General features: G+C 41.8%; 2 protein-coding genes across 5 annotated transcripts; both read right to left on the minus strand.

The window, feature by feature from the left end:
* Positions 1-3: 3 nt before the first annotated feature.
* On the minus strand, positions 4-2100 carry snrnp35 (small nuclear ribonucleoprotein 35 (U11/U12)). Its single transcript, XM_046305461.1, has 2 exons — positions 1155-2100; positions 4-1070 (listed from the first exon to the last, which is right to left on the minus strand). Exon 2 carries the CDS (start codon positions 1037-1039, stop codon positions 233-235), a length of 807 nt encoding a protein of 268 aa, XP_046161417.1. The 5' UTR covers positions 1040-1070; positions 1155-2100; the 3' UTR covers positions 4-232.
* A 249-nt stretch (positions 2101-2349) lies between these two features.
* On the minus strand, positions 2350-9374 carry kmt5aa (lysine methyltransferase 5Aa). Of its 4 annotated transcripts, none has more exons than XM_046305597.1 (7): positions 9113-9374; positions 7413-7563; positions 6681-6960; positions 4997-5084; positions 3867-3926; positions 3466-3656; positions 2350-3274 (listed from the first exon to the last, which is right to left on the minus strand). In XM_046305597.1, exons 1-7 carry the CDS (start codon positions 9119-9121, stop codon positions 3064-3066), a joined length of 990 nt encoding a protein of 329 aa, XP_046161553.1. In that variant the 5' UTR covers positions 9122-9374; the 3' UTR covers positions 2350-3063. The 4 variants fall into 4 exon arrangements, with proteins under 4 accessions (XP_046161553.1, XP_046161552.1, XP_046161551.1 ...); XM_046305596.1 differs by having other exon boundaries at positions 7407-7563; XM_046305595.1 differs by having other exon boundaries at positions 6681-6963; positions 7407-7563.
* Positions 9375-11413: the final 2039 nt, after the last annotated feature.

Consider the following 11413-nt stretch of genomic DNA (forward strand, 5'->3'; position numbering starts at 1 on the left):
AAATCAGATTGTAAAACAAACTTTATTCACTGCATAAAGAACAACAGGTAGATAATAACACCCTGTTGAGCCAGGCCAGCAGAAGGTTACAGATGACATCACCTGTCCGCACCATCCAGGTGAGGAAAAAAAAGACCAATGTAGTCCACACGTTTTTGTATTACTTGCTCCACCTCACTCTCCACCCATGCATCCTTTCAGATGTCAGAGAAGTCAGAGGAACCACTGAGTTTCATCTCCTGTCTCTGTGTCTGTACTTATCATCCCTGTGTCTTCTGTCATCCTTCTCTCTCCTGTCATCCCGCTCTCTCGTCGACTCCCGCTCATGACTCCTATCCCTCCTCTCTCGGTGGTAGTCCCTTTCTACACCCCTCTCTCTCTCTCTCCCTCTGTCTCGGTCATCTCTCCTCCCCCTACTCCCCCAATCAGTCTCTCTCTCACGGCTCAGGGACCCATCTCTGTAGCGCTCCTCCCTCTCTCCTCCTCTCTCACACTCTCTGCTACCACCACCCCATTCCTGGTTCATGGTGACAGGAAGGTTGATGGGTTTGCGGAAGGGTCTGTCCTTCCCACCAAACCGTAGCTGACCAGACTCCTTCTTGCCCCCCTGCCCTCCGCCCAGCCGACGAGGTACCCATCCCTTCAGGGTCCTCTCCTGCTCGAAGTCCACAAACAACTCACTTTGGTCCACCACTAGTTTGTTGGCGTCTCGCCTCGCCCTGACCACGGACCTCTCCTCTTTGTATTCAACAAAGGCATAGCCTTTAGAGAACCCAGTCACTATGTCCCTCACCAGGCGCAGCCGGCGGATATCCCCGTAATTGGAAAACACTTCATTCAGCTTCTCCTCCGTTGTTTGTGGGTTCAAGCGGGCCACGAATAGAGTGAGGAGCGGGTCCCCCACCACGGCTTTGTTGGGTTTGTAGCGGGCGACCATGGCTCTCCAGACGGCCCGGTCATGGGGCTCCACGTCTGTGCCATCGATGCTGCCCGCCTTGAGAGGGTCGTAGACTTTTGCCACTGGACTCCAGTCATTCATAACTCTCTTTCTCTGACACTAAACAATGTGGCTGAAAAAAAACAAATAGTTTTAAAAAACTGTACATAAGTTTGCAACATAGCTACTGATCATTTTTGGGTGGGTCATTACTTACAAGACGTCGCTGCAAGTTGGACACCAGTCGGAATCTAAAGAATTGTGCATCACTCAAAACAGTCCGTGTAGGAAATGTTTTAATTCCGTACGTTCCGGAAAGAAATGTGTCTCAGTAAGGCCTGCGTTCTTCTTCTTCGATATCATGGCGGTCCGCAAACAAACATTTAAAGTACATGCTGCCACCTACTCTGCTGAAATGTACAATCAGTCATGATCTGCCCAATTCTGTACTTCCATGAAAAATACAAGTAAAAACAAAATAAATCGCTACTAACTTCTACCACAACCTCATCATTCTCTGACATTGAAACTAAGGAATCCTATCTATACTTTTCCCGGCAAAACTTTCTCAAACCTCAGCATCACTGATAAGCTTTCACTTATTTGACCCGCGTTCCTACTGATCAACCTTTTGGCCTTAGTCACTCTGCCTCCCTTATCATTTTATTTAATATCATCTGTGGACATAGATATTGGGACCACCGTGACGACTCACCTCAAATAAGCTCCAGGTACATTGCTTTTAATCTTCCCATTAAGCTTTTCCATTTGCAGAAGATTCCCTTGCTGAGCCTGGCACTAACTAAATATTAACCTACCATTTCTAATGAACTGGGGTCTCTTTCTATACGGCATTAGTTAGACGGATAGGTTGTAAATGAGTCCATGTGATCTCATCAAACCATTCACTCGGACACATTATTACTCTTTTGTCCCACCTTGCCCTTTTTGCTTTCTACACTACTCTCCACTACTTTCAGTATGATCCCTCTTCTTCCTTTCTTTCCACGAGACCATTCAGATCCTTGACCCTCATCCTCCCGCTCCATATCATCAGCACGGTCATCCATATTGATCGCACTCCAGCACAGCTGTTGCTTCTCCAACCTTTTCTCTATTTTTTTCCATTGCGTCCACAATTCTCGCCATTTCCCTTCCCGACCATCGCAGAACTTCTCTTGGTGACACCTATGAACAAGCCCACCCCGTAATAAAGCAAGTCCTTCTATAGACGTTTTTAAATAGAAACAGGTGTTACTGTGCCTTTAAACAGTGTATTAATAAAACCTTTTATATCAATGTGTTTCAGGGAAGGACAACCTCATGCAATCATCACATCAAATAACAGAGGTGATCTGTCTGATGCTCTCAGGACAGTAGTAATACAAGTAATAAAATAGAGAAAAAATATATACTTTGCATAAAACATGTTTATTCAACAATGCCTCCACCCGAGCATACATATTTATTTAAATACTTCCTGGTGGAGCATTTGTTTGTGGACATTTTTACAGTTTTGTGTGTTAGGTATAGATTTGTTCAAGTTCATAAAACAACTCTACTTAACATGGCATAAAATTTACATTTAAAATATTGTAAGTTTCAATGGTTGTAATCATATTCCAGTTTTTGGAAACTTTTCAAGAGGGCTCATAAGTTTGCATCTCATATTTCTGCATCAATCAGAAAGGGCTCTGGCACCATAAATATAATTATTGCTGAGCAACTAACTAGTATACAACCGATTATGAAAAACTTTGTATAAAAATGCATTACACTAAACTACAACCTGCATGCCGTGGAAGCACTGCTCTACCAGTTATACAAAATATACTACAAGAAATGTGCTGGAAAAAACTAGCATGTTTCATATAGACGGATAAATATATTAAAAAGTATTGATGTCAGCAAACATTTAGAAGATGTATCTGGATCTAAATGTGTGTAAGTCACTGTAACCTAACCCATCCTCGAAACGGCCTCCTCCTAGGTTGTGCGCACACACACACCCATTCCCCTCTGAAAAAAATGTGCTAACACATTCTGTTGCTAAGGCAATTTTTACATTAAAAAAACAATCTATTAAGAAACCATGTGTGTTAGCATTCTTCTTCGAGCTGTCTCCATCAATGTTTAAGCCAGGGGTGGGATGCGATGGAAGATTTGCTGCGGTCACCATAGTCGTAGAGCAGCTCCTCGCCCTCATCGACATCTCGCGATGCCACCAGGATGAGGTGAGGTATCCCGTTGATATCATGGAGTTTGGTTTGACAGTTGCCGTTCTTACTGTGGTTGATCAGACGACCCATGCGACCAGTTTCTTTCGTGGCGTCCACACTAGAGGAAGAAGCAATTGAAAGAATGCTGGTATTAAGTTAATCTAACACGTTGGTTATGATTGCAAATATATTGTATCATGAAACTAAAACAAAGACTGCATTAGTGCTGCAAACATTGAGAACACTGAAATTGCTTTGCGGCTATGCCAGAAATGCCACACACATAAAAGAGGAAGTGTTTTGACCTACCAGTAGGTTTTGCAGATATACTGAAAGTAGTACATGTAGCAGCCGGTGGTAGGGTTGAGAGCGTATTCGGCCTCCTTTGTTTTGGCATCGGTGATCTGCAGCAGGTCTCCATGGTACTCCACTACATACTGGCCCTTCTGGAAACACTGGGTGGCAAACACTCCTCGACCCTTCCCATCAATATGCTGCACCTGAACCAGATACATTTCACTCAGATATTGGAATATAATATAGTCCAAAAGTCAAGCTAAAAAAAATGACAAGCTAAAAAAAGGTAACAAAGCATTTCTAAATAATCAGGGGAGGGGGGGGGGACATTGCATGTGAGATGCATGTCATGTCTGCAAATAATCATGCCAGTCTGATAGTGAAGTTTCAAAAGCTGTGATCAATGAGTGTACCTCCATTCCTTCCTCGACCCCATTTATGATCAGATCATCGATGTGTTTCTTTTGTTCACACTATGAGAAGACAAGCACAGAGGACATGTAATGATCACTATGTCATAAGACTAATTGAAGAACACAAGTCCTTATAGTTGCTAATGCCATTATAGTCAATTTCATCTTATACATTTTATGAACCTTTTCCATTTAGGAAGAACAAAGTTACACTGCAAACATAAAAGGGTCAGCTTTGTTTGATATTTTGTTTGGTCAAAATATACCAAATCCTTGTTGATAAATAAACAAACAAAAAGCCCTCAAACCAGTGTTTCCTCTGAAAATCAGCTGGCGGGTGGCCTGAACACATTCTTTCAACCCGGGGGTTGGGTTGCGGTTCAGAACAATTACATTGTGGGTCGAAAACATTTGAACACTTTAAAAACCTGGGAGCTTGTTGTGTTGCAAATTCCATTCTGTGAGCGGCGAGGCAGACATACAGTGCATTCGAAAAGTATTCAGACCCCTTCCCCCTTTCCACATTTTATTACGTTACAGCCTAATTCTAAAATGGCTAAATGACTGCAGCAGAAACACTGCATCAAACAACTTAATGGCATGCAGGTGATGTGTGCAAACACAGGCACGCTAAATTGTCATTGCGATCCTGGCTGATATGTTGATTTTTGTTTGATTGATCAAACATTTTATAAACCTGCGTAAATAAATTACATTAACAGAAATTATTAAATTAATTTCTATGACTTTCCCAAAACTTTTCAGATTTGGTCATTTTCCAGGGTTGGAAAATGCCATTTTAAAATGCCATGACTTTTCGTGACCTTATGAACCCTGAGCGACTGATAAAACAGAATGACGGGTGTTCAAACAACCCTAAGTTTTAGATGCACTATTGTTAATTGACTGTCCCACTGGATGTCATAAGGTGAATGCACCAATTTGTAAGTCGCTCTGGATAAGAGCGTCTGCTAAATGACTTAAATGTAATGTAAATGTAAACTAGGTTCTCATTCCACACTAGCTTTGTTTATCTTTCAATACGCTGTACAGGACACTGCTTAATAACAACAGCATGATATTGGTCAATATTTTAGTGGTACAAGGTAATACATGCCCTTTACTCTCACCTTCAGCTCTGATCTGCTTTTCCTGGAGCTTCTCCTTATAGGATAGTAGTCTGTTACTTTGCGGTTTTGGGAATTTCCGCTCTCTGCCCTGGAAAGGAAACGTATGCACTGACATTAACAATCAATACCATTTTTAAATCTACGGGTACATATGAGCCATGTCCACATTCTTGTGAAAGTGAACAAGCACAATGTGTCCAACAGAAGCACAATGTGTCCAACAGAAGCACAATGTGTCCAACAGAAGCACAATGTGTCCAACAGAAGCACAATGTGTCCAACAGAAGCACAATGTGTCCAACAGAAGCACAATGTGTCCAACAGAAGCACAATGTGTCCAACAGAAGCACAATGTGTCCAACAGAAGCACAATGTGTCCAACAGAAGCACAATGTGTCCAACAGAAGCACAATGTGTCCAACAGAAGCACAATGTGTCCAACAGAAGCACAATGTGTCCAACAGAAGCACAATGTGTCCAACAGAAGCACAATGTGTCCAACAGAAGCACAATGTGTCCAACAGAAGCACAATGTGTCCAACAGAAGCACAATGTGTCCAACAGAAACACAATGTGTCCAACAGAAGCACAATGTGTCCAACAGAAGCACAATGTGTCCAACAGAAACACAATGTGTCCAACAGAAGCACAATGTGTCCAACAGAACACAATGTGTCCAACAGAAACACAATGTGTCCAACAGAAACACAATGTGTCCAACAGAAGCACAGAATGTGTCCAACAGAAACACAATGTGTCCAACAGAAACACAATGTGTCCAACAGAAACACAATGTGTCCAACAGAAGCACAATGTGTCCAACAGAAGCACAATGTGTCCAACAGAAACACAATGTGTCCAACAGAAGCACAACAGTGTCCAAAGAAACACAATGTGTCCAACAGAAACACAATGTGTCCAACAGAAACACAATGTGTCCAACAGAAACACAATGTGTCCAACAGAAGCACAATGTGTCCAACAGAAGCACAATGTGTCCAACAGAAGCACAATGTGTCCAACAGAAACACAATGTGTCCAACAGAAACACAATGTGTCCAACAGAAACACAATGTGTCCAACAGAAACACAATGTGTCCAACAGAAACACAATGTGTCCAACAGAAGCACAATGTGTCCAACAGAAACACAATGTGTCCAACAGAAACACAATGTGTCCAACAGAAACACAATGTGTCCAACAGAAACACAATGTGTCCAACAGAAGCACAATGTGTCCAACAGAAACACAATGTGTCCAACAGAAACACAATGTGTCCAACAGAAACACAATGTGTCCAACAGAAGCACAATGTGTCCAACAGAAGCACAATGTGTCCAACAGAAACATATATGGGTGCTAGCCTGTTTCTACTTCAGCAAATCTGTAACTTTCTTGCCAAACAGGTTTTGACAAATTGATTCTGTTTGGCAAGTCAACAATGTAGGCGTTGTTGGAAGCAGAAAAACACAAGTACCCAAGCTTCCACTACCTCAAGTTCAGTTTAGTGTACTCCAGATAGGTACACATGGGAGAAGTGCCAACTATGTGCAGTTCACCAGTCTCAATCCAAATACACCCTTTTACTTAATGATCTACATGCTCCAGATTAGTGCATGCATTTATGACATCCCAAGGTATGAAAACACCAGATGTTTTTGATGATATCCAGTGGTAGCTTACATTCTAAGTGTTGACTTCTTTCCTTTGGCCTTGCGTCGGATGTCCCTCCTTTGGTTGGCGAGGTGAACGGCGGTGCTGTTGGCGAGGAGGGTGTGGGTGATGTTACTGGGGGCAGGAGGGGAGGAGTGCTCGGATGGGGCGTGGAGGCAGGAGACTGGGGAGAAGTGGAGAAGCTGCTGGGGGGCCTGGTGCTCTTCTGTCCTGCAGGGCCGCTGGCTGTGGCTCTCCTCACAATCCGCCAGCTTCAGGACGAATGCCGCCTCAGAGTTCAGTTTCCTGGCTACTGGGTGGGGAAAGCAGAGAGGAAAGTCTGCTTAAGAACACCAATGTAAAATGGTAAATGAGGAGAGGAAACCCCTTTAAACTGTTGAGATGCTGCTCAGACCAAATCCCCCAGCTCCTTCTTACTTGTGATGAGAAGATTTGACTTGTAAAGGAGGGCTGAAGTGATGGATCCTGATGAAGCCAACCTCTTAACAAACCTTTTAAGTTTACCTACTTGGCATTCACAATGCAAATAAAAAGTCTCTACACTGAATTTACACATCTAGGCCTTTTCAATTATACACAATACATTGATCAAACACTTGCAACTTGAGTGGATTAATCAACAAGATCTGTTGCACACTCAACAAGATAACTGATCAAGCAGAACTGCATAATGGAAAGAGTAGGACGTGAATGCACTGCAGTAGTTAAATAATCAGGCTACGACACACTACATACCGTCACCTTGTCTCTGTGCATCATTCTGTATAGAGCAGCGCCCTGTGTACTTTCCCTCCTGTATGAGTTTGATGGTCATCTCATCAAGGGCAGGTGATTTGGACTTGCTGTGGTTCTGGTTTCGGAGAGTGATGGAGTGGCTGTTTAGTAACATGTCCTGTCAAAGAAAGAGGTGGACGCCATCAATTATTTGTTGCTTTGTGTATGTGTGTGCGACTGTCAAATCAAAGTTTATTGGTTGTGTACACAAATTTGCAGATGTTATCACAGGTGCAATACAATGCTTGTGTTTCTAGATCCAACTGTGCAGTAATATCTAGCAATACACACATAATACAAAAATAAATTAAGAAATATCAGAACGGGGCCTCTCGAGTGGTGGAGCAGACTGAAGGCACTGCATCGCGGCATCACTACAGCCTGGGGCCTGGGGTTTGATCCCAGGCTGTGTTATAACCGGCCGTGACCGGGAGTCCCATAGAGCGGCGCACAATTGGGCCAGCGCTGTCCGGATTAGGGGAGGGTTTCTTCCAACACAATTGGTGCGGTTGGCTTCCTGGTTAAGCGAGTGGGGGTTAAGAAGCACGGTTTCGCAGGTCATGTTTCAGAGGACACATGACTTGAACTTAACCTCTCCCAAGCCTGTTGGGGAGTTGCAGCGATGAGACAAGATTGTAATATCACAAAATTGGGGAGAAAAGGGGGGTAAATTTACAAACGCAATTCATAAAAATAATATCAAAATGAACAATAACATTAAGAACACCTGCTCTTTCCATGACAGACTGACCAGGTGAAAGCTATGATCCTTATTGACGTCACCTGCTAAATCCACTTCAATCAGTGTAGATGAAGGAGAGGAGACAGGTTAAAGAAGGATTGGATTTAAGCCTTCGGACATGGGATTGTGTATGTGCGCCATTCAGAGTGTGAATGGGCAAGACAAAATATTTAATTGTGTTTTTGAACAGGGTATGATAGTAGGTGCCAGGCGCACCGGTTTGAGTGTGTCAAGAACTGCAAACGCTGCTGGGTTTTTCACACAACCATTTACTGTGTGTATCAAGAATGGTCCACCACCCAACTTGACACAACTGTTGGAAGTATTGGAGTCAACATGGGCCAGCATCCGTGAGGAATGCTTCGACACCTTGTAGAGTCCATACCCAACAAATTGAGGCTGTTCTGAGGGCGAAAGGGGTGCAACTCAATATTAGGAAGATGTTCTTAATTATTTGTACACTCAATGTGTGTGTGTGTGTATATATATATATACACAGTAAATTAATAGAAAGTGTGTACAGCTGTGGTTATATAAGATAAGCCTTGACTAGAATACATTATATAGATAGAGTGGGTAAAAGTATGTAAACATGTAAAGTGACCAACCAGTTGTAAAGTGACAAATCAGACAAGCTGATTTTTCAGTCTCTCGGTCAGTTTTGATGCACCTTTACGGGCTCCATAGTTGTTAGCTGAATCCCTTCATTTATCACGTTAAATTGTGACACGGCTGTTTTCGACAACATGCCAAACGTGACTGGATAATTCAGCTACAAATGCCTATTGCCCACTGAAAGCGACTAACTTTTAATTTCGACCATAAGCTAATTCAACCGATAGAGTAGCTAGCTAGTGCCGGGTTAGAGAGGATAACATATACAGCTAGATTAGCTGGCTAACCATGCCAGCTACAGCCAACGTACCCCGTTCATTTCTGTCTTATTTTGTTTTTTGTCTTTTTATGCGAAAGGCTTTCGGTCCACTCTTCTGTTGCAGTAAAAAAAATATCCAACAGCCCCTGCGTCACACAACAGTCATCTCTCCTCTGCCTTTGTACACTCTCCTCCGTCTCCACAAAGGATACTTTTTTGTATGTTTTGCTTTGAAATTATTCAGCCCATATAATTTCCACGGTTCCTTCCCTCCGCCATCTTTTATTGTAACTCATTCTCTCGAGGGTCCATGTCAACATTTGTGACTGTATTTATAATGTAAGGTCAGCAGGAGGCGCTGTCTGACAGTGTTTCGGGGATTTGGCTTCCGAGAGCTTTCACACAAAGCATTTGATTTTATTAATCAACATAAATCATTATCATCAATCATCATTAAACAAATCTAAAGAGCGTTAAACCAAGGCCTTATGCATTTTAAAGGGTTAATAAATTATGTTATGATAAACTGTAAGGTATTCTCATGGATGTCATAAGGTGAATGCACCAATTTGTAAGTCGCTCTGGATAAGAGCGTCTGCTAAATGACTTTAAATGTAAATGTAGGAGACCTGTGTGTGTGTGTGTGTGTGTGTGTGTGTGTGTGTGTGTGTGTGTGTGTGTGTGTGTGTGTGTGTGTGTGTGTGTGTGTGTGTGTGTGTGTGTGTGTGTGTGTGTGTGTGTGTGTTAAAACCTGTTTTGAGTGTTGTGACCTTCAGACACTGTCAGAAGGCGTCGACATTCAGACTCCTCCTGTCTGGATCCCACTGTGGTTATCTGGTTTTATGAGAACACAAGGCTGCCACAGACCTGATGAAAATAGCCACCTGTCTGAAGATGCTTACACTCGTTCACCTTGTCATGACCCTATCTATACTTGCGATGAAAGGTCAAGTTTCGGTTAAACCCACTTCTGAGTTTTTACTTGCTGATGAGATGGTTCCTGCTGTCAGGGGGAGGTTAGATTTACTAAAATGTTGTTGCCAGGGAAAATTACGTAAGGGGGATTTGGGAGGCTGTATGAGTTACAGGATGTCTTAGACATTTTGCAGAACTTGGGGAGAAAATATCATATACTGTTATACTGTTTTCTTTACCAACTTCTACCTACAAATGATATTACTAAAGGAGTATTTTGTAATACGTAAACAAAGAGTCTGTTTCCTTTCCATTACTAATGTATGTTTGATACTTATGTAACCCTGATCATTTGTTGAAGAAAATAATCGTTTTACAGAATCTGAATATTCTGACTAAACTGTGTAAATGCTCTTTCTCAATTAAATACAATTGTTAGGGCTTTATTGGCATAGGAAATATATGTTTACATTGACAAAGCAAGTGAAATAGATCATAAACAATAGTGAAGTAAACAAAAAATGTACAGTAAACATTACACTTAAAAAAGTTCCAGAAGAATATTCATTTCAAATGTCATATTATGTATATAAGCAGTGTTGTAATGATGTGCAAATAGTTAAAGAACAAAAGGGAAAATAAATAAACATAAATATAGGTTGTATTTACGATGGCGTTTGTTCTACACTGGTTGCCCTTTAATTGTGGCAACAGGTCACAAATCTTGCTGCTGTGATGGCACACTTTTATCTCAATTTGATTTCGAATTCTTTGTGTGTCTGTGTAATTTGAGGGAAATATGTGTCTCTATTATGGTCATACATTTGGCAGGAGGTTAGGAAGTGCAGCTCAGTTTCCACCTCATTTTGTGGGCAGTGTGCACATAGCCTGTCTTCTCTTGAGAGCCAGGTCTGTACATAATCAAATTCATAGTCATATCTCTCTTGCTCTCTGTAGTTTTGTGTTCAGGTGTGTCATGTTTTGTTTGTGGCTTTTATATTTTGTTTTCATGTTTTGTTTGTAAGCAAACTTTTCAGACTGCCTTTTTCAAAATCTTTTACAGCATTTTTTACTTAAAAGGTATTACATTTAATGATTGTGTAAAATATTATTTTATTATGAATCATATAGATTTATCTGTTTATTATTGCTGCTAGTAAGAGCATGAATTGAAAAGCCTGAGGGGTCCCCATCTGAGTCTGGTTCCTCTCAAGGTTTGTACTTTCCAGGGAGATTTTCCTTGCTTTGTGCTGCTGCTTTGGGATCTCTTTCTCTCTCTCTCATGATTTGAAATCATGACACACAGACCTCTGATCAAGACCGGCTAACGTTTTAATGTGATTATTTATATATTTGACCTTACCAACATGGGCGTTCCAAATTACATATGTTGCAAAATGTGTGCCAAACGTCACTTCCTCCAAAGACACGTGACAC

Source organism: Oncorhynchus gorbuscha, linkage group LG16 (genome assembly GCF_021184085.1).
Source record: "Oncorhynchus gorbuscha isolate QuinsamMale2020 ecotype Even-year linkage group LG16, OgorEven_v1.0, whole genome shotgun sequence".
Lineage (NCBI taxonomy): Eukaryota > Metazoa > Chordata > Actinopteri > Salmoniformes > Salmonidae > Oncorhynchus > Oncorhynchus gorbuscha.

Excerpts from the sequence above, each read along its gene's own strand:
- snrnp35 (XM_046305461.1), bottom strand. The coding sequence starts at position 1,039 with ATGAATGACTGGAGTCCAGTGGCAAAAGTCTACGACCCTCTCAAGGCG.
- kmt5aa (XM_046305595.1), bottom strand. Across the intron at positions 5,085-6,680 it reads AAGAAGTCAACACTTAGAAT|GGCAGAGAGCGGAAATTCCC; the intron begins GTAAGCTACCAC and ends TTTCCTTTCCAG. Across the intron at positions 3,657-3,866 it reads GGGTCGAGGAAGGAATGGAG|GTGCAGCATATTGATGGGAA; the intron begins GTACACTCATTG and ends TATCTGGTTCAG.